General features: G+C 32.0%; 1 protein-coding gene across 3 annotated transcripts; it reads left to right on the top strand.

Moving 5' to 3' along the window:
- The first annotated feature begins 1,692 nt into the window (after positions 1-1,692).
- Positions 1,693-27,171, top strand: LPCAT (lysophosphatidylcholine acyltransferase). 3 transcript variants are annotated; one of them, XM_069114677.1, is made up of 11 exons: positions 1,693-2,237; positions 14,642-14,787; positions 22,121-22,335; positions 24,198-24,310; positions 24,727-24,881; positions 25,010-25,147; positions 25,392-25,517; positions 25,600-25,747; positions 25,973-26,071; positions 26,148-26,292; positions 26,387-27,171. In XM_069114677.1, the coding sequence occupies exons 1-11, from the start codon at positions 2,112-2,114 to the stop codon at positions 26,470-26,472; spliced, it is 1,497 nt and encodes a 498-aa protein (XP_068970778.1). In that variant the 5' UTR covers positions 1,693-2,111; the 3' UTR covers positions 26,473-27,171. The 3 variants fall into 3 exon arrangements, with proteins under 3 accessions (XP_068970778.1, XP_068970771.1, XP_068970786.1); XM_069114670.1 differs by lacking the exon at positions 22,121-22,335 and adding an exon at positions 18,472-18,689 and having other exon boundaries at positions 1,695-2,237; XM_069114685.1 differs by lacking the exons at positions 1,693-2,237; positions 22,121-22,335 and adding exons at positions 2,643-2,745; positions 18,472-18,689.
- Positions 27,172-27,691: the final 520 nt, after the last annotated feature.

Genomic DNA, 27,691 nt, shown 5'->3' with positions numbered 1-27,691 from the left:
ATTGGGCAACTATTATAGTCCATGTATTTCATGTACTAGATACCAAGTAAGTTAATTAGACGTTAATTTCCAATAGTTCTTCTAGCTGAATTGGTCAGAAATCACTTGTTAACTCCGTCAAAAATTACTTCCCTGATTCTGTGAATTTCTCGTAACCATGAACATCGAATAGTTTTAGACCCTTACCTAATTTTAAAACTTTTTATATATTTAATTTAACACGGCTATTTATTTGTTTCAAAAATATACTATTTAATTCAAAGGAGCAAGTATTAAAATTTATTCTCTATCATGATTATTTCCCTTCCTAGATTATACTTCTAACATTTTTAAACGAAACGTTTGATTAAAAATTTTGACACTAACGTACGCTTACATTTTTTAATTTATCTGTACATAACATAACCTTTTCTTTTTTTATACTTGGGGAAATCTTCATGAACACCCTGCCGCTCTTCTAAGAAGCGGCGGAATAGTGTCGGACTGACTAAAATCTCACGGTGGTCCGCCTGACGGCCTACAAGGGTGCCCCGGGATCTCTTTCGAATTACTACCGGAGCAGTCCTGCGTCTTTTCCCATTCTAGAGGAGTCGTTCCTAAGTTAATTCGGGCATTGGGAGGGACCAGACCTCTTAACGCCATCCCCTGGGCCGTTGTGCAAGTCCGAGGAGATCCTAGAACCTCCTCGACGTGTCGACCCCTATAACCATCTAGGGTGGCGCAGCGCCCCCTTCGGCGCGGAACCCTACAAAAGTGAGTCTTACCTTCTCCCGCTCTGTCCCCGGTTTACGAAAATTACTCAATTAAAAAACACCAATTTTGATTAACTCTTTACAAAATGATAATACCATTAACAGGTGCAAGATATTTTTTTAGTAGCGACGATTCAGTTTAGAGGAGTGACAAAAATCATCAAAGTTCAGTGTAACTCCAGAAAGTCCACATATCCTGTACTTGAAATGTACTTTTCAGAGAAATTAAACTATATCAATAGTTTTTTGCAAAAGTCACACATTATTACAGATTTTGTACTTTCATTGAATTTTTTGCCCCTTGAAAGCGAATTATGGATGTGAAAAAATATTACTCGGATTTGTTTAAAAAACTGCTTATAAAAAATATATAATATGTAACAGCATTTGTAAATAAATAATTCCTCGTTGTAAAATTTAAGTGTAGGATTTGAATCTGTATTCAGGCCCCGCAAAATTTTTGAACCCGGCCCCGCAAAAAGTCACGCCGGCCCTGTTGATTCCTTTAAATGTCTTACGATTAATAAAATGACGTTTTATTATGAGATTTTTCATTCACGTAGTAGTATACAGTAAAAAACATAAAAAAGCATTAAATATTATACAGTTTTATACAAAATATTTAAGATTAAATGATACAGCATATAAATGCACTACATTTCTAATTTTTACTTTGTAATTTCAATTTAGAAAAAAGAATAATATAAAATTATTCGCCTAAAAAAAAAAAGAAGATTATTTTTTAAAAGTAAACTTATCTTAAGTGAAGTAAGCTCTTCAGAAACCTAAACGTAGAAAAGGGAAGGGCACCTAGGAACGAAGATAGCGGCCCTGACTCGGCTTCTTCCTGCCACTTCGCTTTCACAGGGGCAGTCTGACGGAGATACCCGAAGGAACTTTCGACTAGGCGGCAAGATGCGCACGCATCCGACAGTATCCCCCATGCATTCGGTGGGGTTCGGTAATGGTCGGAGAGCATTTGGCCGGTTCGTCCCGTCGAGTCGACCGCGAGCACAGTAGATCGTCGACCGACAACCCCTTCGCGTACGATCATGTCTCGCCACGGCTGATTAAGAGCTCCCTTCTTTTTTCTTCGTCATTTTTTTTTTACCTGTCTGTCTCTGCTCGTACCTCATTATAAACAGTGTCAAGAAGCTCAAGCATATCGCCGGAAAGTTTCGCACATACCGATATATATCGACGTTTCGCGACTTGCAGTGTGTGACACGTCAGGCTACTAAGCCGCGTTTATTGTCTTGCTATCCCTCCGTATATATCTTTCTTCAATCTTCTGTCTCCTTCGTATCCTCTGCCTCTCTCTCTCTCTTTTTCTGTTCGTGAACACTCGGAAAAAAGAATATGGATGAGGCGAACGGAAAAATGCGGAGCAAGCACGAGGACGTGGATACTGCGTCCCTCAGCGCTGACATCCTGAACCCCTTCGTGCACCGTCTCGAGCTCGACACAACCTACGACAAGCTCAAGGTCAGTAGTTCTTCGAATCTTCCTGCACGCTAAAATGCTCCATGGAATCGATGTTCACGCGTTGGACCCGAATGTTTCAGGGGGTTGTTAAGGGCGGGGCGGGGAATTTTGCGATCGTTCCAACAACGTTTACGTCCGTCACTTTTCGGCTACCACTCTATACTTTCTATGTTGCACATGCCGGTCTGTGTGTAGATGAACTTGGTAGACGGCTACCATCTGGCTCGTAAAAATAGAACGAAGTTTTTCTGAAGCGACGTAACTCTACGTCACGGATACATCATCAAATGTTCGATCTCAAGTGTTTTTCTTATTCGGGAGCCATCGTGTCGCGAACAGTTACGTAAAGTTCGAATCGTTGTTACGACGTAATGATCGGTTTCCGATTAGGGGCGAAATTTGACGATTGAATCACCTGGTTACGCATGGACCGCGTAACGTTACTCGTTGTGTTAACGAAAATGTATTCTCATGATATTTTAACAACGTTAATGAGCCATCATCGAATGTAGGTATTGAACATCCGATGAATATATAATTTTCGACAGAAATGCTCGTATTTCGTATTAATCGTAAGTTCTCATGAACTCCTTTATACATAAATAGTATCATCTGTTGTGTTATAAGCCTTATCTGAATTAAAGTCGATCTTTTAAAGATCTTGTTTTGAACTCGGAAATATATATAGATAAAATGTATAGATGATTTTGATTAATTTAATGTAGATAAATTATTGACATTTAATGAAGAAATCGGTTAATTTTAATTGACTGAATATAAATAATAACATACATGATCTGCTTTAGAAAAAGTAAATGTCGTAAAAGATAAGATTCAAAAATATCGTTTCCTTTTATGATAGCGAAGACTAACTGCAAAAACTGTTTAAAGTTTTTCGCGTTTACGTGCACACGGTTTTGACACCTTGACATTATCGAGTTATCGACATTTTCTAGCTGTTCTTGTCATTTGAAGTGATACAACTTCGCTATGGATGTGATCGAATTTTTCAGCCTCAAATACACTACGATTCATCTAAATCAGCTTACGAGCTATTGAACTTCCCTCACCACAAATATTTTAGCTAAGCAAAAGTAGATTAAAATGTAAATTCCTCGTAAAATCGATATCAAATTGTGTGAAATACCTGTGACTAATATTTATATTATTTTATATGGACGTATTGTACGATTCGTCAAACGTTAATGACAAATCAATGATTTCATCGATCGTTTATACGATCGCTCGATATACATTTACCGTAACAATGAAATGTTTCTTCATTGACACACCATTGACATTGATAAATATTACAAAATACCATCTTTTTCAACTGTTATGCATTTTAATATCATAATCAGTAATAACAAAAACCACTGAGCAATTTCACTTTGCCGAAAGGAAATTAATTTTTCGACAGATTTTTATTGAGAAAAATCGAACAACGAATTAGAATAGAATTTAATGTAAAAATTATTGCTCCTTTTATTTCTTCCGTTTCGTAACTTGATCTACCTCCTTAATACAATTTTTTGGTAATAGAAGGGCTGATTGGAAAAGTAATACAAATACATTTTTTCAACTATGTAACTGTATAAAATAAGGTAAAATTTGTAGTTACGTAGGAAAGAAACGATACAAATGTTTCTCATGACGATAGTAACGCTTATTTCATCAACGTTTAAATATTTTTAAACATACAAAACATTTTCTATGAAAATATAGCTTGAAGATTTTATTACTGACGTACCATTTTTTCCATTGAGTTATACGCATAATGATTGAAGATCATAACTAAATTCAATTAAATTAATCAAAACCTATTTAAAAAAAATCGAAGAGCAATTTAATCCTAAGCAATCCATTATCAATGAAATGCTTACAATTCCTTCCAAGTATTACATTCTGTTTTAAGAGTAAAAATCTTTTTTGAATACCAGAAGTAAATCGTAGATATTCTTCTACGAATTAATTATGTTTATAGGAACATAATTAAAAATATCGAACATAAATAGAGAAGTATTTCATCTAATAAATATTATAAGTAAACCACGGATTTTTATGATTTCATGGGAAATTTAAGAGTGCAAAAAATATACAAGAATGTATCTATAAAATATCTAAAGTGGAATACCTATTGTAATTAATATTCAGCCAATAATACAGATACTGTTTAACTTTGGTTTCTTTAATTGTGGTCATAAATATAATTGTTACGAATACTATGGATATTATATAAATATATTTTTCCATACTATCTGTACTCTTGAATTTCTATGTAGAAAAATATGTAAATGTATAAAAACCAGCTATTTAATAGAAAGATTTTATGGCTTCCGGCCACAAATTCTCAAAAATTCGTCTGACGTGGTAATTAGCACGCATGTTCACTATCTTACAGCGACCCGTGCAGGCGCATAACTTAAACGCACCATGAGACTTTTTTTAATAGAAGAGGCTCAGAAAGCGTGCTGCATCGCATTTGATGCGGGCATCACTGTCTCTACATTGTGGACCGTATATATCACGCAATCGTCAGAGATGAAACAAGTTAAAAGATCGCGTTCTCTTTATTCCACGACTCTTTTAGTTTCGTTTCTTATTCGCTTTTTAAACCTGTCGAGCATCCGGATTTCACTACGTGTTTAAAAACCGTTTTGTACCACGTACAAAGTCTGCATTTGAAATTTTTTCTTTTTACTGTCTTTTCCTTTTATGTGAAATAAATGACCGGCTGATAATAAAATTAATCGTTTTAAAAAGTTGCTCTATCGTAGGTCTATCGTAGTAGTGAAAAATATTTTGTAAAAAGACGGAGAAATAGATGAAGATACGGATAAGTTACAGATAGGTTGAATTTGGATTCTAATTGACAGATGATCTTCTTACTCGATAACTATAGCATAGGCAAAGTGCACTGATTAGACAAGTAAGTTTATTTATAAATAGAATCCTATCATATGATGAAATGACGAACATTCATTTCTTAAAGATATTATTAGTAGAGCTATACTTTGTCTATAGCCATAACGTTAATATTAGGCACATAAGTTAAAATTGTGTTAACATTAAGTATGACGCTATATTATAGGCACAGCTTAATCTGTTTATGCCAATCAAAATAATAATTAATACTATGTATCTATATATCTTTTCAAGATCAAACATTATGTATTTTCACATTTCATGACAAACAACAAATTATTTCAAAAATGTCTCTTATCTTGTCATAAAGGATAAAACATGTTTTTTTTATTTATCATTATAACCCTTATCTTTTGGCTTAGGATAGCTTACATTTAACATTGATCATAAAATCTATATGACATTTATCTATAAAATAATTTTCATTAATAATTCTTAATAATATTGACGTCTTTTAACGTTATTTCTTTGCTAGGACAACAAAAAACTACATTAATAATAAGCACTAATGCAAAAATATCATTAATATATGCCATTTAAATCTACGATAGAAAAGAAGTAACATTAGTATAAAAAAGAGGGAACATCGTAAAAAGAAAATTGAAGTATATGTAGGTCAACCAAAATTATAATTAACGATATATTCCTTTATATTTTTCCGCTATAGTATAAAATGTATACATTTTCACATTTTATAAACTACTGTGCCAAATTATGAGTTTTCTTAAATTCAGTGTGAAATACAATTTTCTATAATTTATGGGTAAACCATTACCAAAGAAACATTTATCAAATTAGTCACATTGCTACGCGTATTATCTGTATATTATCTTATATACTTAGGAGTATAAGAAAAGCATGATGCAGATACATATTGTAACAATTTTAACGGCATCATTCGGTCTTATCCACTAGGGTAGGTACCGTTAAATTTGATGCGTACATTAAGCGAAATTGCATCGCGCAGATGGTTCGATGAATAACCACATATATCGTGAAAGAAGCATTTTATTGCCCTGTCATAATCTAATAAGAAAAGAGGTGCGATGATGAACATATGGTTAAAAAGAAAAATTCTGTGGCAGCTAGATATAGAAAAGAAGATCCGATAATAAGTACATATATCATAGGCGATAAATAGTATATACCAGATACATCGTTATTTTACGTATATAATATTGCAAGTGTAAGTTGTTTGATTTTTTATTTTTGTTAATTTATATTCACAAACATAACATATTTTAGAATTTTGCAAAAAATAAAGCTTCCACTTGCCATTCCTCTTGCAACACTTCTTTTCTAAAAGTTGTACTTTTCTTTAAATGATAAATTAAGATGTAATATTTTTAACGTAATATCATCGTTCTTGACACCATTTTAATTCTCGCACAAATGACGCCTGTGCACACGAATCGAACTTTCTCCGTTTGAACTGGACATACCGGAACCAGCGTAAATAGAAATAACGTAGTATTACAAAGTAATTATAATAAAAGTTTTTTTTTTCAATAGTGCGAATTTCAATAAGTTGTGTCCCCGTACAAGAGGCTTTTCGTTGACCTTTGTACGTTTATTGCAGAGATATTATGCAACAGGAACTCGATAGTATGAAAAGATATTGCAATAGAATATTGCAAAGAGATTCTATAGTTGACACAACGTTGGTCATTTCAAATTACAAGAAAAAGGTATTTATATTCATAACAAGAAAAAAGTGTATTTCTCAAAAATTGTTCTTTGCTTCGTATAGATAAGATGTATTTGTTTATTTATTTGTATTTCTAAATGTCAAAGATAAATTACTGATGTTATTTTCTTTAAAATAATTTGATATTACAACACGTGCAAAAATTTTATAATAAAATTAATAATTTATATGAAGTGATAATAAAGCCTGGTTTCGATTAATTATGTAATGTAAGAAATAAGAAATTTGAAGATTGAAATTCAGTTAAAATAGACGATAAAATTTACTTTTTAATAATAATATTTAAGTAATATATGATATGATATAATAATCTCTTAATTACGATCAGTTACAAGTTGCTGTATTATTTTTAGTTGCAAAATAGGAAAGATATTTTTAATATTTACTAACATTTTACCACATCGTGTATATGTTATAAATATAAAGAAGACACAGCTATTTAGAGTCTGTAAAATGGTGTCCTATTATAGTAAACAGAAAATATTCAGGCAACGCATATGTAATTGATATTGAATTCCGAAGCCTCTAAATATCCTTTCAGTCGGGAAGAAAATCTCTTTAACTACGACAAGAAAATCTGACGATGGTATACTCTATCGGATTCACGATATGCTTCCGGTATTTACCGGTTGCAACTTTTTTCCATATAAATTGGCACAATATGTATATATCGAGAAGCAACGAATTATTAAATTTCATGTAATTAAAACAAGTATCTAATAAATGAATTCATCTTCGATAACAACTTAAATTATATAAAATATATGTTGATTTTAATTTTTAACTTTTATTTGTAAATTTTTAGATTATTAAAAATTTATAAGTAAAAATATATGTGTATTAATAGTCTATAACAGAATCATTACAATGTATACTTTGTGAATTTTTTCACCTAGTTAAGTACAGAATAAACTAGATTTCACACTAAACGAGGCTAAAAATTGTTAAAAATAAATACTAAATAAGAAGTACGAAGATAATTTATACAGAAAAAGACGAATAAAAATATTACCGGTGACTTTTCAACGCAATTTCATCGTTGCGTTTCACGTTTTACTTTCACGTCGTTTAATCTTTCTTAAGATAAAAGATATGAAAAGACTTCAGTAAAATGAAAGGATATTCTGTCTTATCATCGATTAATATCGTGTTTGGCAAATTTTGATCGGTTGCACAAAAACGCGCCAAATACTGACGTGAAGAAAATGAGCGATGTAAAACGGCTGGAAAAACAATTCTCGTCAATTTTTGCTGGTAGAAGAGCAAGTCTTTCGCCTGCGCGAAATGTGGGTCACAAGTACGCAGAGAACTTACTCCGTGGAACGTATTCTTTACAAAGAGCAAAAAAGAGAGACAGAAAAGCAGTCCTAGAATTTTCTCCCCTTTTTTTATAAAAATTATACCGGAGAAAAATTATGCTTGATGGTAATAATCGAACCACCGAATTATGCATGTAATCTTCACATTTCCGGTTATTTAGAAAAGAAAAAACACAAAAATGTAGTATTAACACCTATAAATGAGTATTGAAATATTTCTGTGCAAATATAGTCATAGCATTTAATTATCTAAGAGTTTAATACTTCATGCCGAGAAATATCGTCATTGCTAATAGAATACAGGAAGTTTAATAAAAAAGCGTTAGGTAATCCTAATATTATTTTAATTGCAATTAAATGACTCGTGAGGTTTATTTAAAAATTCATCATATTTTTGATCACAAGACACGTGACATTTAAATATATGCATATCTATATGTACAGCGTATATATACGTAGAACTATGTACATAGTTTCTTCTGATTCAATAACGCCGATTGTGAAAATAACATAACTAAAAGGTACGAGGAAAATCATTATAGAGTTGGTAAAAACTGTCTATAGCATATATACATATTTCTATCAAATGTTTTGGAAATATCTTATCGGTTGCGCAAAAATATTAGTCGCTCTCATAAAGTTCTCATGTTTTATGATATGTTTCACGTATGTACATACAGATTCGGTACATACGGCATGTAAAGCTCCTTGTCGATACACGTTTGAAAATTCTAACATTTAAATCACGTGTTTTCCTCATCTTCATCGTCCTGAAGAGCCTTGACACAATTTCTGACCGTCAACCCAAATAGCTATGAGTTCATTAATTCACAACGTAATGTTATACACGGTAGATTAAATTCGTGCTTCGTGCTTCGTGCTTCGTTCACGTGTTTTCCGTCTCATTACAGCATATACAATACGTATCATTGACGATGTTCAATGAACAACCTTCTAGATTTCGTACAAATACCTTGCACGACATTGAGAAGTTCATTGAAAGTTTCTGAACGAAGTCTTACGTAGATGCCGCTCATTCTTTTCGAATACTAATTGTTAATTTAGCAAAGACCTCATTCGATCAATTATGTCTTTGACTGTACTTAATATTTGACCATGAATACACTTATAAAATCATGGTTCTCGCAGCCTCATCCAATGTTCGTTTTCAGGCAAAGTATCTTTGTTTGAAAATTATAAGAACATTATAAGAAATGTACCCTAAGAATTTGTTCTCGTTATATTTATGGAAAATGTAGGTCAAAATGAAAAGGTTTCAGCAAATTTTTACTGTAATAAAATTATAGTAAATGAAATTCTAGTAAAATAAAATATATGTATGAACATTATTTATTAACCCAACGTCTTATTTTTACAAACATCGTCTGCATACTAAGTCGTTTAAGCCCACGCAGTTCTTTTTTAGGTTTTTGTCGTTTGAAAAATCCAAAAAGATTTTTTAATATTCTCCCAAGTATCCAGAATATCATCCAATAGTTTTTATTACTACATTTTACCTTAATCTTTTTAAGCAACGCAAAATTCAAACAAGAGTTTCGAAAAAATGAAAAATTATAAAAAAATGTATGATTAATTACCGAATGACATTTGGATCTTTGGATTTGTACACTACCAGGTATGACCTGGTATAAGAGAACGATGGCATGACAGCCTCGGCTTAGAAAAGTATAATTATTTTAATAATCGAAAATGGTCAAAATTTTTCACCATGCGTCGTCGGAAACCTTATCGTAAGTCGAAAAAGTACCGATCTAATAATTAAGTAACCATTTTTAAGGCATATAAACATTTAAAAACCAACCAAAAATCGCGAAAAAGCAAAACTTTCAAACTTTTGAAAACATTAATGCGGTCTCTAATTTAAATCATCCATGATCAACATGACAATACTAGCCTAAACTTTATTTTAGAAATAGGACGAGGTCTCGGTACTTTGCAACCTTCGAGCAACTACAAAAACAAAAACAGTTTATCTCAAAGACGAGCAAGTATGCAAACGATAGATTTATTTAAAAAATTACTTTAAATATTTTTCATCCATTTAGATATATTTATAAAATTTTTTTATCATCGCATTGTTGATCTATCGAAGATTTCAATGTCTTTCAACACCTATAATAGTAGTAGGTAATTAAAGAGATAAAAATCAGTATTCTTATTTCCTTATTTTCTCTCAAGATCTAGGTTAAGATTTTCCATCATTTAAAGATACGTATCTCGTGAAAATTTCAAGAGAAGAAACTATACGATCAAAGGTGCACATACGTGGTGAATTTCACTATCAGCGTCTTCTATGGAACTTAGTAACATGTCTAATAATTGGTTGTAAGGTAGCCACAAGCAAATAAATATTTTCTAATGATAAAACGACAAGACTTAATGTATGGTTTGTATTTATAATTGCACAGTCTGCAATATCACTAAAAGTTTATTATTTACTTTCTCTCATAAACGTAACTTTACGGAAATTGTTTTCGTGAACAGAAGACAAAAAGCAAAATGCAAAAACGATAGTTTCGAGTCGGCTGAAAGCGAATAGACTAATGATCTTTGCCTCGTAAACATTCACCGATCTTTCTCTTTGAAAAGTTTTTAAGCGAGAAGGGGGACGAGAAATCGAACATGTCAGATGAACGAAACTGTCAGATCAATTTTCACCGTCACATTTTCAGTTTTTCGATTGATCTACTAGTCTGTATAATATTCGAGAGTAATATGCAACGCGAACAAAGAAGAGCAGAATATAAAAGGTGTAGTTATAGGCTACTTGCAAGTGACCTAAATACAATCATTTTGAAAACGCTGATCTCGTAGAATAGTTATTCAACAAAATCCATGATTTAAAGATTTCGAAATTTTCATAGATAATTTTAATATACACGCGTAATTTATTTCTCAGACATTAAGTTTGTAAGAAGTTAAGAAACGTACATGTTCTTATATTGATAGTTCACGATAAATGATCATGTTGAAGTATATTAAAATTCGTGTTACTTAAAATTACACATCACTATTACACATTATTATTTCGTCATGCAAAAAAGAATACTGTAAAATGTATTTCTTTTTTTTTAGATTCATAATTTCATTAAATTTATTTCACTATATACGAGATCGTAGAGAGTATAAACAATATCAGTTTCTCAAGGTAGTTATGATCAAGGTAGTTCTTTCTAATAATAAGACGAATCTACATTTTTCCATAATCTGACGTATATAGAACAGAAATATTTCTAGTGGGAGGACAAGAGATTAAATGTGCAGATTTCTGAGGAAGATAGAATGTTAAAGAAGTTACTTGGATATAGCCTTGGTGTTCAAAGTCACAGATGATGTATACATTATGTATGAATAGATGAGAAATTAAACAAGAAGCCGGGGGCATTGAACACCGATTCATCAATGTATGCCTACATATAGTAATCTCATGATTTCATACTTCAAAATCCAATGGCTTCTAAATTCAGTGTGCGTCCTACTTAGAATATATTTTCATAGAGACTATTGCATACCTATCTTGCTAAAAATGTACATGAAACAATTTTTTAAGGTCAAAAATGGTCATGGGAACATGCTTTAGAACAACAAATTGCTAAAACACTAATTTAAACATGCAATCAATAACTTTATTATCCCATTTTTATAAATAACTTCAACTTTATATCGAGTACTTTTTTTATACGATAGAAATAAAAATTTAATTAAAAATTGTAATTTCCTCCTCCCCCTTTTCTCTCTTCTTCAAGATATCGAATTACAAAAAATATGGACAATATAAAGACACTGTCCATTTAATCAACTACATTGTATTCAAACATTTATCGCATCTAGTATTACCAGTCGCATAGTAACAATTTGGCCAATTAAAGTCTGCACTTAATTACCGCCGACGTCATAAAGAAAAAGTGAAACTTGAAATACAATTTAAATTACTCAGGCCTTTTGTATTCGTTAAAAGTCAACTTACAAAGAGGAATATCTGCTAAAAGAATTGTAAAAAAATAATCTATGCATAATCTTTTTTCTTGTTTTGAAATAGAACGTGAAAAGGAATTTCATTTGTTAGGAAGCTCGAAGTGTCGAAAGGATTACTCGGTCGTAACCTCGATCTTGAAAGTTTCTTGTGTGCGTGTTATGTAAATACATGTGCGTCTGTCTGTAATACACGGACGAAATGAAGTTAACAGGTGAGATGGAGCCTAACGGAACGACTGAACGGTACTCTTTCTCCTTTTTTACTCTTCGCTCTCCCTTCCGTCTTTCTACGCCTTTACGTTCCTCTCTTTATCGGCCAAACCAGACAGCATCCTAAATCATCTACAGTCCCGTAGCCTTGGCCCACTGAAGGAAAAAGTAGTTCTTCTCGTCGAGAAAGAAAAATTCACTCGGTTAATTCAAAATTGACTTGTTCGTTGGATATCGACTAATTGACCATCCATTTTGCACATGAACCTTCTTTGGAGCAAATTTCACGTGTAAAAATGTTAAAACGAAATTGTAGATACAGGGCGTCGTACGAAAAAGTTATCGAAATTCTTAGATTGTTAAATTATCGAACAACCATGCAAAAAGCGTAAGCTCGATTAACTTAAAAAAAGAAAAGATGTTTATTTACTTGTCGATAATGTAAGTTTACAAATCGAAAGAAAAATTATCTATTTACGACAAGAAGTATCTTCTCTTGGAAAGAAATTTGGAAATGTTAAGAAATGCGGGAAGTTCTGAAAATACCACAACGAAATAAATGAGACTCAATGATAATCTGACGTAATGATGATTGGTGTGAAATAAAAGTCTGCAAATAGATGGAAAGGAGGTTAAAAAAATTTTATATAAGTAATCAGCACAAAAGGTCGTCGTCCTTTTCATCGCTCCTTGTCATAGAAGGTAGGCGATCAAAGTTTATCGATTATCACGCAAAACGAGCTCTATCGAATATTTGTGGCGTTACTCATTGTCCGCCGATGAATGTACAAAATGTGCTGATCTAGGTTTTGTTGGCCTTATCAGCGAAATACTTGTCCATCCTCCAATTTAAGTCACCGTCAACAACTGAAAATGGCGTGAAGCACCACCTTCAAGTAATTGCCGAATAAAGAACCACGAACCCTTCCTTTTTGACCTGTTCTAACATTTTCTTCCTTGAGAAACGATTTGGCAAATGACCTACATCCAGCGTATTGCCGCTTTCTGGGTTCGCTCGCTTCGACGTTGAATTTTGCTTGAAAAATTTTGGAACATTTTATGCTACGCGTGTTTGTAGCAAATTAAAACTATCGACCAGTTTTGACGTTTTGAAATACACATAAACTGGAGTAGTATATTACACACCAGTTCGTAATTATTAGGATATTTACAAAAATTTGAGTAAACTGGAACGTAACATTAGGAAATTGTTAAAATATTTGAGAATTATTATTTTCCTTGGAAATCTCGTTAATTTATTACAATAAAATTATTGTTTTCTAGTCCATATGTCGTGTCTTTCGATCGCCATTTTCATTAATTTTGTACATTCGTATTATTATTATATTTGATGTAATTCAGTTCTATATATGCTACGAACAATCTTATAATACAGATTCAGATTTTCAATGGACATTTTCTTCCTAATTCATATGAAATTTTTTCAGTAAGATTTACGTTATCAGCTTCAACATGTAATTATTATAACTTACTATGTTGTTGCACCTTTGAAAGATAGTTTTAATAAATTTTTGCTTACATATATATATATATATATTGGATCGCAATCATGCATGTATTTTAATGCATTAAAATCATACTTTATGTAGTTTATCTAGAAAATCGCAAAATAATGCAATTCAAATTTTCAGATAAATCATATCCAAAACTCAACTGAAATACGAATATCTGAAACTTATTTGAAAATTATATAATCATTAATTTATAATAAAAATAGAGTGACACACTGTACAATCTACTTAGAAAAACATAAAATAAAGCAACATGAATATCAAAACAAAAAATTATTCAAATCCCAACCGAACTCTACATTTTACCAAACTGAAGAGTTTATCTTTACAGTTATTATGTCTTACAGTCTTAAAGTCTCATATGTTTTATTCGATTTAAGAGAACACAGTGTAATATAACGCGAATATGAAAACGAATCATACTTAAATCTCAACCAATCGCAAACAACTAAAACTTTAATTTTATCAAATTGTGAACAATTTATTGTTAATTTATCAACGATACAGCTGTCGTAAAATTAACCAACAACGTATAAACAGGTGCTAGACTACAAAGAGTCAAACGGTAAAATGATAAACAGGTAGTGAGCATAAAATCGACGCTTTGACGTACAATCTTTCTCTGAGGGTTGTAGAACTTGACAGTTTTTTCTTCTCTCGACCGCTGTAATACGTTGAAAGTGGTTGTTGAAGCGGAAATGCTTCATGTTTCAGACGGCATTCCTGACGGTAGCACTACTACCATTCAGACTGGCCGCAATTACGGCTCTGGTGATCATGGCCTGGCTCCTGGCTTGTTTAGGTCTTCTTGGATTGTCCGAAGAAGATCTTCGTCGCGCACCTCTGACAGGGTGGAGACGGTAAGATACATCAACTTACCGTTACGTTTTTCTTCCTTGCATATATGCATATATATCATCTACGCATCATCTCATTCTCTGATGTTCAGTTTGTAGTCACAGCTATCCGCGAGCATCGAGCATTTTATTTATTTTTTACTTCATTTTCACTTAATGACCATATATTCGTTTATTCTATTCTTATGCATGTAAAATGATGAGTTTCCGCTTGCTTCCATTACTTTGTGTGCTTGTATATGTTAATTTATTTGATGACGTTAAATATATTCACGCTTTCAGTCTTCAGAGCTTGTACCGATTATATGTCTATGATAACATTGCATTTGAAAATCACTGAAGAAAATTGAATAATTTTTATTTTTTTTTTTTTAATTTACTATGTTAATCGAGTTCATATTATCAAGATCGTTTCTTTTTTCCTTGAACACTACTAAAGATATTGACTATCACAATGTTAATTATGCTAATCGTAATAATAATTACTGTTATATAGCTTGCACGTTTCTTCATAAAATTTTATGGATTTATCGTGGGTTTTTAGGAAGCTTATACTTTTGAGCCAGAGTTTCTTTCTTCAAATGTTGCATGAAAATACTACCTTCCAACTACCGAAAGATACTAAAATTATGCAATCAATAAAAATGGACCTACCATGTTTCTCCACGCGTTCTTCATTCTTTGTCAGTCTTAACTTTCATTTGCTTCATACTCGCACAGCAACTTATATTTAGGTCGAAACATTAGTATCATGCCGTCATACAAAAAATACGCATATTCACTATTTATTTATATGTAGCACGAGCTTTAAGAATTATCCGGTCAGACGTTATTTTTAGATAAATTTTAATTTGATGAGACGTAACGATACGGAGTCACAAAGACAAAATTAGAATTTATGACAAACGGATGCAGTTTATAAGAAAAAATAATACGTAAGTTAGTTTAGATCACTATAAAGATGAGCAATGTGCAATCGAGATGACGTGGAAAATACCAAACGTTTAATAAATCCGCAAGTTCCTCTAGAAATTATACAAAGTTTCTAAATCTCAAACTAAGATCATTTTCAACAGAAAATTTCATTTTCAATTCTTTTCTTTTATTCCTTATGTAACACTTTTTCATGTAGTCTTTATCCTAATATTATAATTTATATTTTCCTGAACCAAATAGAAAGAAATACTGAGGCAATGAATGTCTGTTAAAATTTTCATGATTAAAGAGAGAGATAAGCATATGGTTCCTAGCGAAGGCGTATTATCGTCCAGACGAAATGATGAGGATAAATTGCGGAAATCCCTTGAAGAATTTTATTTCATGGTCATACACTTGAAATGATTGAAGATGTCCAGTGGGGAGAGAGCGTGAATGACCGCGGTGAAGAAACGAGCGAGGATACGATAAAAAGAATAAGTAACGGGAGAAAGTATGCGTCGGATAAGTAGTTCACGTCCGTTTCGGTATGAGCTTCGAATCGAAGTAATTCACAATACGCTTGCCTGAGATGTTTTCGTTGATCGTGTGTCATCATTTCGATTGTTCGATTGTTGCGACATTTAATCGTAGTAAGTGACATTGCACTTCGCTTTGCTCACAATTCGAACGATACTTCAAACGAGTTTCGCATAGAAATGTACAATAGATTTTTGAAAATAATTCGAGAGTTTTATTTAGATAAATGGTACTGCTATATTATTAAATCGCGATTAGAAATTTGTATTATTGATTATACTATTATTTTTATAGTAAAAATGAAAGCATTAGTTATTATTTTTTTTGATAAAATTTAATGAATGTAGAATATGATTCAATGGAAAATTGTACCCACGATTATTTATTGTAATTATAGGTTTCGTTATTTTTTATTAAAATTTTAAATAATTAAATTTTCGTAACATGGTAATGATATTTGGAATTTAGTTCAATGAAAAGGAAGCGATATTTACGTTTATATTGATAATATTTTAGTTTTTTATATTATAATTTTATCATTTCTAATTAATGACGAGGGAAAGGCTATAACATGAAAATTTGTTTCATTTTACTATGGTAATCATATAGGAGCATTTATTTGGGTGTGCATAATTGTTTGGATTTCCATAGCAGAAAGTGTGTCAAACTGAATTGCAACTTTCATTAACACTTTCACACGTGGACATTGTTTAGAATAATAAAATCTTCCGTAAGAATACATGAAAAGGAGAAATATTATTGACAAATATTAGTTCACACGCAAATGTAATCGCATTTTGCATAAAACAATGATTATCCTAGCTGCTATTTTACTTTGCACGCCAAATATTAGATACATACCTGGCATTTATTATTAACTGGAAATGCAAACCTCCATGCACGATGTAGAAGTAGAATATTGATTTTATGTTTTATACGTTTTTAGGTGTAGCATACCATGTAGGTTATTAATCCTCTGAAATATATATTTGTAAATATCAATCCTCCAGAGGTAATTAATTATCCTGACATTACTTTTCTAATTAAATAATAGACATTTAAAGGAATGTGAATAGCTAGTACTAAAAATATGTTCAAATGAAACAAAAACCTATTTTCTTCCGAACTTGTAATTGGTATTATTAATTGCTTTTTACGAACGATTAAAATCTAAATTCTCGGAGTCTTTTAAATATATTTGAAGTCTATGATAAAAAGAGAAATTCAGTTATAAAGTAGACTGATAAAATAATTTCATCGGATATTTGAAATAAAGATCGAGTAAACATTTTTCTGTAAGCTTGACTCGTAGTCGGTGAAGCCAAAGTACACGCGATGATTTTCTTTATTCATGTAATAATCAATATAAACGATTCCTTAGATCTAACATACATCGCCGGTGCCTAGTTCCTGATAAAGAATTTAGTAACAAAGTATAGACTTCAGATTCAATGTAATCTTTAAGGAAGTAGTTCAATTGTCCTCTATATATTGTAGGAGAAATCTCAACTGGTCATAAAACGTATATACAATAAATATTCCAAAACTTTGTTCAATTTTTATAAACATTTTTGTTTCACGAATGCACTTGTTATCTTTTGTAGATGCTAACAAATGTGTATTTTGTTTATCGTAGTAAGTCTTTCTTTTAATGAAAATTATTATACCCTTATTTTCTTATCGCAAAAATTTTCAAAATAATTTGCAGAAAGGCCATGCATGTCTTGTAATATCAATATATCGAGTAGTTAAAATGCTTTGCATGTTACAATAAGTGCGAAAAAATATTACGTGTACAAAACGAATTCATTTTGCCATTTACTGGAATATCTTCCTCCAATCAACCGAATAACGATTTTAATCGAAACAATATGCATAACCTCATTTCTACATCAGTTTAACTATTGGCTATAAATAATTTCATAAAAAATTTATTGTAATCAGCACAGTAGAATCTCGGTTACCAAAAGGAAAATAATAAATTTATACATGCATATCCACGACTATTCTACATTACTAAATTTCATTTGATAGAAAAGGAAAAAGAGATATAAATAGAGGACGTTGTCGAATAATGCATGTTGTAAACGAAATTCTACTGAATTTTACAATCGTTCTGAATATCGTAAATTGGGAAATATAGATTGCACGATGTAGCAACTAGTAGAATTATATATACCAAATAATATTATTTAAATATATTTACTACAAACAAAAAAATGGAAAAAACAGAGATATGAGAATTATAATCTGCTGGATGATACGAGCATTGTTCATCTGCGGGGGATTTCATCACCTGAAGGTCAAAGGTCGTAAAGCGGAAACAAAGGATGCCCCCGTGTTAGCCCTAGCTCCGCATTCAAGCTTCTTCGATGCACTTCCGGTTGTTTACCTCGGCGGACCGAGCATCGTCGCCAAAGCAGAGATCGGACGCATTCCTTTTTTCGGAAGTAGGTCTCCTACTTTTTGCTCTGTCAAGCCACCAGAGTCGTTGTTCCATCTCGTGGTATTTCTTTAGTATTATTAAAATTTACATTTCGCATCTAAAACAATGAAATAAGCTAAAGAACTATTGTTTTATAATTTTATAGTTCATTTACGAATTTGTTGCAATTTTTGCTTTTTTTTTTTAATTGACAACTAAATGTTAAGGACTGTGATAGGTATTAGAGATTAATAATAACGAGAATCCTTCAATACGATAATTTACCAAGCATATAATGACATTAGTGAATCGACATAAGTTACAGGTTATAGATTTCTGTCTTTCTTGGAAATTTATAATTTTGCATTAAATCAACTGATTGGCAATTTGTAAAATTTAGATGTGCAACTTCGTTTGTTTGATATTCGAGCCTGTTGCTGTTATGTTAATAACTTGTGACTTGTAAAATTTCATTAATAATAGCCTGGACATAAGAGGTCATAGCTTTCTATTTCCTTTCTTGAAAGACGCAACAATGATACTGTGCGAAACAGATTGGAGAATTTTTAAAATACAATTTTAAATAAAAAAAGAAAGTACGTCATTTGCTTGGCTCATTTTAAGAAACATGAAATGGTGGAACACGACTTTTATGCGTCTTATAATACATATGCAAATCTACAGATCCTCTACCTTATTCTTATAAGTTAAATACTTGAATACGAACATATCCTTTCATACTCGCTATTTTATATCGATACTTGGCAAAGAAATATGTTGAACTAGAAGCTCGTAAATTGGAAAGTTTCATTAGTATCCAAGAGTCCTTGCAGTTTGTATCCGACGACCAAAGAATTTAGTTCAAAGTTAAAAAACTAAGGTTCTAAAAAAAAGCGAATTTTTAAATAGCAATTCGTAAAAATTTCGTTTGATTTAGTTTTCAATCATGTCGTTAAAACAATTTTACTTGCCTACATGTATTGAAAATTATACAGGATCATACTGCTCTTCAAATTTTTGGAAATGCGTAATGTTAATCATAGTAGACATATCAATTGCGAAACTATATATTTGTATACACATGCACAGTTGTGAAAACAGAAAAAAGCAGAGTTATCTAAATTAGGTTAACAGAGAAATGTACATATATATGTGGTGAATGGGAACATCTACATCGTCACTAACAAGCTATGGAATAATGGGCATACCTATGCTATTAACTGATACTATTTAACGTTCTAGAACACAGTTGGAACACATTATTTTCCATTGCGAGGTTCAAAGTGTTACACTTTTAATGCTTGACGCTACCAACCGCTTCGTATATTTATTCATTCCTTTATTCTCTAATTATTCTATTTTTTAACTTTTCCTTTCTTTCTGTCTATACTTTAACACTGGAATTAATCAAATCGGCAAATTAAAACGACAAATTTCAGATTCTTTATTTTGACAATTATTAAGAACATGCAGATATTTTTGACGAAAGTCTTAATCCTCGTTCAATAACTTATAAACGTTATATTATTATTTTTGAAGGAACACGGTAACTAGTACTTATCGTTTGAAACATTATTTTGGACACCAATTACAAATCAGTAATTCTAGTGTTAGAGTAATCTCAAAACTGGATGTACCTAATCGTTGCGTATAAAACAACATAAAAGTTCATTCTTCTCCTTTTAACCCTTTCGGGAATTTTTTTGGAATCTTCGAAAAAATTATTTTTTTTTTATTAACCCTCCAATGTACGAGTGAAAAGTAAATTCCAAGAAAGTTGAATGGAAAGAAATGAGAAAAAAATGGCACGACCTAATCGGCTACGATCCAACACGTGCACTGGATGGTTAATGATTAGGACAATACTGAACAATAATAAGGAATATACCGTGCATTAACTACAAACTGCAAAGATAACTACATTTATTGTTTCATTAATCAACAACTTATCAAAGTACGATGTTACGTATTTTCGCAACATAGAGCCCGAAAAGGTTAATTGCTTGGGAAAAAAGGAAAAAGTTTTCCGAAGTATATTTTCCTAGGTGTAATAATATAACAAATGAAAATTGTCGGTACTCGTAGAGTAACGAACTCACGGCTGCGTAAACTTTCTCGTTGCAGTGTCACGTGGCTCTTGAAGCCGTAAAGTTTCACTGTTGTGCAAATAAACCTGATCGTGGAATTTTCTGCTATAATAGGTCATTACAGCTCTACCTATTTGAGATAAAAAGTGCTTGATATATTTTCAGCTCTGTCTATTTTGATGCAATGCGCTATAAGAACCGTGCACCATCGAAAAATGCGATATGATACGAAGTTTATATTACCCAAAAAAGAAAACTTTTGTTTATGCTAAAATTATCGCCAGCTAACTTTCAATTTACGTTTATCATTAGTTCTTGTCATGGGTAACTTTACGCTGGTACAATATTCAAGACGTTAATTGGCGCTAATTATATATTTGCATCGACGAAACTGTAAATCACTTCCGTAGAATATGCAACTGAGAGTTCGAGCGAACGAGCACGCGACGATTTTGGATATACATATATACATATACGCAATGAATTTCTGCATGCTTTCGAGCCCATTAATATAACGAGACGATGATTTTCAACGTCGCTAATGCTGCTCGAGATTTCCACAGTAAAGTTACCTTGTCTTAGAAAGTCGATTCGAAGAAAAGAGCAGAGTAACGTGGCCCACAGAAACTTCGAGCAACGTTACATGTAAAAATCCAGGCCGCGAAATTCTAAAAAGCTGCATCTTTTTCGATCTTTTGGCTATCGACTCTTTGTTATTTGGCTAATAAACTGCGAAAATTTGTACGATATTAAATTTTCTATGATACGATCTATCAACACCTCCAGAATGCTTCTGTAATAAAATCGTTTGGAACCGGGGTTTCATACCAAAAAGGATTATCTTAAATATTCATAAATTTATTTATATAGTATCCTTCTTTTCTCTTCCGTTTTTATCGGTGAAAACGGGAAAAAAGAAACAATGTTCGCCTTATCAATATCAGTATCACTGTAGCGCCAATGAAATACAAATAGTCAAATCAAGATCAACGAATCTCATCCTAAATTCTAAATTTTTTGTCACCAACGAAATTCCTTTGTATAAAAATACGTTGCATGAAAAAAAAAAAAAAAACAAAAACGAACAAAAAGAGAAAAATATGAAATTATCACTTTTCGAGAGAGCTCTTCGATAATCTCTTAAACAATCCACTCCGTTCAAACGTTCGATTGATAAGCGATCAATGACAAATATTCAGCTTGTATTAAAATTTGGAAAGATAAGAAATAAACGTTGAGCTCGTTAAGAGCGTCTAACGTCCAAACGATGTGTTCTCGAGGCTGAAATCTCGAGACGAAATAAATAGAACGCAAGAAATCGCGTTAATGTAATTGGGATTCGTTAACCATGCTCGATTGAAACCTGCAGCAAAATAGTGCCCTGGCTGTGTTTTATGGGCCGGCTGACATACCAAGCAGGAGGAATGAGAATCATTGTGCGTGGAAGACAGGCGACGAGGGCGGAAGCGCCGATTTTAGTGGTTGCACCCCATTCGACCTTCATGGACGGAGGGATCGTCTACATAACCGGGTTCCCTTCGATCATCGTAAGACGAGAATCAGGATTGAACCCATTTATCGGAAGTATGTGCAAATTATTGAAACGATTTCACGCTCGCTTTCCACGATTAACCCTCTCCGTTAACGGTAGACTAACCGTGGTTGTCGCAACACTTCCGTAATGGCGGTTGTTCGATAGATCGGTGGTTCTAACGAAAACAGTTGAACTAACCGTTTGTAGGATGAAACATAAAACTTATAACGCACAAACTATTAGAGGTTTTTCTGCTTAAATTGGATTTGATATAGATGATGATAGGGGTTACGTTAGAGCGTTAAAGAGAAAATTTAGAGACTTGGATGCTTCGTGGTACTTAATTCATTGAGAAAAGTAGAAATATTTCATTGTCATTGAAAGAAAGATGAAATTAATTCTTTTACGAGAGGGAAATTTAATTTTTTATGTGTAAATTATTTACGTTTGTTGAAAATGGGTTAAAAATTAATTAAAGAAATGATAAGGAAATATCATACAGGGTGGTTGTTAACTGGTGGTACAAGCGGAAAGGGGGTGATTCTACGCGAAAAAAGAAGTCGAAAATATAGAATAAAAAATTTTTTTTTTAATTTTTCCATCGAGACAACGATCTACAGTGAGATCCGTTATAACGTACCGCACGCGTACCGAGCGAAAATTCAAAGTCGATTTTCTCGAAAACAAAGCCTCAAACGAAAAATTTTTATTCTATATTTTCGACTTCTTTTTTCGCGTAGAATCACCCTCTTTCTGCTTGTACCACCAGTTACCAACCACCCTGTATATTAATTTAAAAAACTTAAAAAAGGAAGAAGTATCGTATCATGATGAAAGATTGTCGTTAATATAACGGAGATATAAGATACAGTAGTGCAATTCGAACACACCATTCGTAGGCGTGAAATTTTTATTCATTTGAAGTTTTCTTTCACCTCGTGGTATACACATTTGCCATTCATTGTTCTAACTTAACTAAGTTAACTAACGTTGTTGTGGTGCAAATTTAGCTCATTAAGTATTTCTACAAGACTGTATAAAATTATATTTTACATCGAAGCTATTAATATTAGAACCCACATCGATTAAAACGCTCTTTATTCCTTTTTCTCAAAGTTTTCTTTTTTTTTCAATACACCGCATAGTTTTGATATTTTACAGTTTTTCGATTGTTTTCATCGTGAAAATTGATTTATGTATTACTGTGAACTATATCGACAGTCTCGTTTACTTATAAATAGAATCGATACGAATATTTCTGTTTTGAGTTTTCGGTTCCTGTATTTCGTCTCATTATCTTGTAAAAGAATATGACTCACACTTGAAAACCTCTATTAGTTTAATTGGAAAATCATGAAGTCTTCGAACTTTGATCAAAAGGATGCCCAACCATTTCAATAAGAAATATTTTACCGATACCTATAGTAATAAAAAGACATAATAGTATAACGATTCGATAACATAAACGTTAAAACTTTTCAACTGTTTTATCGATAGCTTTAATGAAAGTTTTAACGCCTATTGTATGCAAATATCACTGGTAATTTAATGGTTACTTGTACAAATAACGCTTCAAGTGTATCTTTTATCAATTGGAAGGAATTTCCAAAAAAGATAAATTTAATAATAACTTCTTTATGGATTGTCCCATTCGCCACGATATTATCTAGAAATGAAATTTTTTTTTTTAATAAAAAGAAGAAAATTCAGGTTCAAAACATAGCACAGAAAATATGATAAAAAGTAAAAAGTATTATAAAATACGCAGTTTTTATTAACTCTTCTTTCTACATAAATAAAATTTATAGAAAGTAGGTTTCTCTACAGCATATAAACTGCATAACAAATATTGATTTAGCAGTACTACGTTTCCGTTTGTTACATTATGCACTTTTTTATGATGTACTCACAGAGCTTATCAACTATACACAACCGGTCTATGTTTGGAGAGAAGATCCGAATTCACGGCAAAATACTATCAAGGAAATTATCGAAAGAGCTACTTCAAAAGAGGATTGGCCACAGGTAGCCCTCATAAAAATAATACCTTTATTAAAAATAAGCTTATGAACTCGCTGCAGTCGCTTATTTTCTAAAAATTACTCTTGATGTTATGATCCGCATAAATCTTTCAAGTACAGCAGCGTAACGTATAATTTTTAAATTAAACGTATATTTTTTTTATAATTTTATATATAATTTTTACGTATAATTTTTTTAAAATTATATAGCGCTCTAAATCGATTTGCAAGGTAATCGTTCATCTGCAACAAAAATTAAAATTAGCATCGGTATTAGTGTTATTATTTGTTAATTAGAAACATCTTAAGAAATACCTCGCTTGAAAATGTGTACAATCTTTTGAATCTTGTACAATAAAGTCTTATCTTCGATCCCTTACTAGAAAATATTTAAATCAAATTAAGAATTTTCTTCTACAGGTGATGATATTCCCGGAAGGTACTTGTACAAATCGATCGTGCCTTATTACTTTCAAATCAGGTGCATTTTATCCTGGTGTTCCTGTTCAGCCAGTCTGCATCAGATATCCTAACAAATTGGACACCGTAACATGGACGTGGGAAGGTCCTGGGGCGTAAGCGTCTTATTCTAAATGTCTTTTTGTAATTAAAATTACTAAATTGAATATTTTAGAAATTAAACAGGAAGATCTCCTGACATTCTGTTTATCAAAATGTTAAGTTACAAAAATTTTAATTTCAGATTAAAGCTACTGTGGCTTACATTGACACAACTGAATAGCAGTTGTGAAATAGAGTTCCTCCCTGTTTACAAACCAAGCGAAGCGGAGAAAACAGATCCCAAGCTTTATGCAAATAACGTGCGACGTCTTATGGCGGAGTGAGTACATTTCGTTACTCCAAACAAGTGTTTCTCAATACTGAAAAGTCATTTAACTTGTCCGTGTTTGACTTAAGTCGAATGTTCATAAGTTACTAACATGTTCAACAATAAAATCTAATAAGAAAATTAATCTAAAATCTATAAGTAATCTAATGAATTCAAACTTAATAGAAAAAGAAATGAAAATGAAATCTGTATTTTAAAGTACATTGTTAAAAATGGAATTTTATTTATTTTTCAGGGCATTACAGATTCCCGTGTCAGATTATACGTATGACGATTGCCGAATTATTAGCAAAGCTCATCAGCTAAACATACCACGAGCATCCATCATAGTGGAAGCCCATAAACTTCGTAACAAACTCGGGTATGTCGTTGAAACCAAATACATGTGTGTAGAAAAATACAAATATATATTATATAATTAATCTTGCAATATATTTCCACAGTTTGGTATCGGCCAAAACGGAAGAGGAGTTAGTTCAGAAGAAAACAGAGAGATTTAACGAAGAAGTTAATTTGCACGAATTTGCGCAAATCCTCAGAATAGATGAAAAAGAGCCTGTTACTCAGCAATTATTTCGGATACACGATAGGGTCTGTATCATTTGTCATATTCTCTCTTAATTAAATTTTGTATACATTTATAACGATGTGTTAAAATAGCTATGCTCCGTTTGTAATTCTCCAAACATTCTTTATAAACGTTTCTCATTGTGTATCATACATAGGTACATAGTTCATTGTATAATTCTAATATAACCAATATTTCACTTTTTGTTATACACAACACATCACTTACTCATCCTATAACTATTCCAGCATGGAAATGGTAAAATAGATTTGGAAGAATATTTATTCACGGTGTTAGCTACAACAACCGCAAACTCGGAGCTAGACAAAATCGAAACAGCGTTCGAAGTAAGTACCAATAAAAAATAATCTTCTAAATTATATATCTGCTACATATACGTATTATTTACGTCATAATCAATAGGTATGTGGTACCAAGTCATTATCTTGTATCAATAAAATGGAATTAAGAAAGGCTTTAAAACTCTCATTAAGTACGCCAACGGAAGAATCTGATAAAATTTTTCAGAATGCAAAGATCGATTTTGCTGACACAACAGTAAATTTTGGTATGTTTTACTTAAACCAAGCTGCTATATTAAGATAGAAAGTTGTCTTGACTTTCTAACAGTAATTACTTTGTTCTCTATTATGTTTGAATAGAATTCGTACTAGCAGCATTATCAGCAAGAGCAGAATACTGTCATATATTCGCTGGTAACCCCGAGACGAGGAAAAAAACTATTTGAGAGTATTTCATCAACTCGTTCCATGCTCATCGAAGATACAGAACACACCGTGTCTGTGGCAGGCCGCTTCTCAATCAGGCATGCTCCAGCACTGTATAAATTTGTTCAATTCTTGCTGATATTACTACCCTCTCAACGAATAGATAGCCATTTTTATTTAGTATTATTATCGTTGACGAAGCAAGAAATGTTGTCTTCGTGAGAATTAAACAAGCGACGTACGGAACGAGAAGATTATATACCGATCACTAAAAAGTCGCGTTAAATGAGTCTGGCGTTTGTATAGCACGAATTTTCTTCCTTTTTTCTTTTTCTTTTCCTTAAATCCTAGAAGAAGAACTTATTTCGTACGAATGAAGTCAATTTTCGAAAGGAACGTTAAAATCCAGAGTAAAAAAGAAAGTAAGGAAGGAAAATGATACGTATTTATTATTTAACTCGCATTGTAATGATTTTTTATTTTACTGCGATTTAATTTATGAAAATTTAAGCTTTTATATCGTACCATTTTTTCAATACAAGAGTTCATATTGCAAAAAACACGTAGTTATAGAAATATGAAAAAGAGGGAGACAACGGTTGACTTTTTTTTAATTTATTGCGCAGTTCATACGCATACGATAGTTGTGATATAGTTTTTTTGTTTCGTTCGAATAACAAGGCATAATAAAAGAGAACTACTATGTATTTTCATTCACAGATATACACTTATCGTTGTTACTCACGTAGAGCTTACTGAAAAGCTTTCTTCCCTTTTATTAAAATGTCACGTTAAAATTCAAAGTCATGTACATAAATAGTATTACACCGAAGGTTTCTTAGACGTAAGCAAGTTCCCCAAATCTAACCCGTGTAAAAATTACGAATCACGGCGGGAAAATTGTCCACGCAAAGTAAAATTAGATTTAGAACTATTATCTAGATTGCTCAGGGTATCGATTAATTAATTCGGACGCTATTGAATGTTTCGCGCGTTATATCGTAATAAAACGTACTGTGGCCAACAGTTGGCGAGTCATCGGTTCATACAAACATAACCAGAGTTTCTAATATGTCTAAGAAAACCGAATATGTTTAGGACAATGCATTTAGAATAAATATACTATAAAATTTATTCTTTGCACGGTAATAATATATGCTACAGTATTTAATATTTAATAAACGTAAATACATATGCATGTATACGGATGTATATATGTACATATATGTATGTAAAATA

This window comes from Bombus flavifrons, chromosome 1 (genome assembly GCF_040668555.2).
Source record: "Bombus flavifrons isolate JBK064 chromosome 1, iyBomFlav1_principal, whole genome shotgun sequence".
Taxonomy (NCBI): Eukaryota; Metazoa; Arthropoda; class Insecta; order Hymenoptera; family Apidae; genus Bombus; species Bombus flavifrons.
The sequence above is the reverse complement of the archived record's forward strand: the minus strand, read 5'-3'. Positions and strand labels throughout refer to the sequence as shown.

Bases quoted from the DNA above. Each gene is read 5' to 3' on its own strand.
- LPCAT (XM_069114670.1), top strand. From the start codon at position 2,112: ATGGATGAGGCGAACGGAAAAATGCGGAGCAAGCACGAGGACGTGGAT. The intron at 18,690-24,197 runs GTAGGTCTCCTA...ATGTACTCACAG, and splicing joins ACGCATTCCTTTTTTCGGAA to AGCTTATCAACTATACACAA. The intron at 24,311-24,726 runs GTAGCCCTCATA...TTTCTTCTACAG, and splicing joins CAAAAGAGGATTGGCCACAG to GTGATGATATTCCCGGAAGG.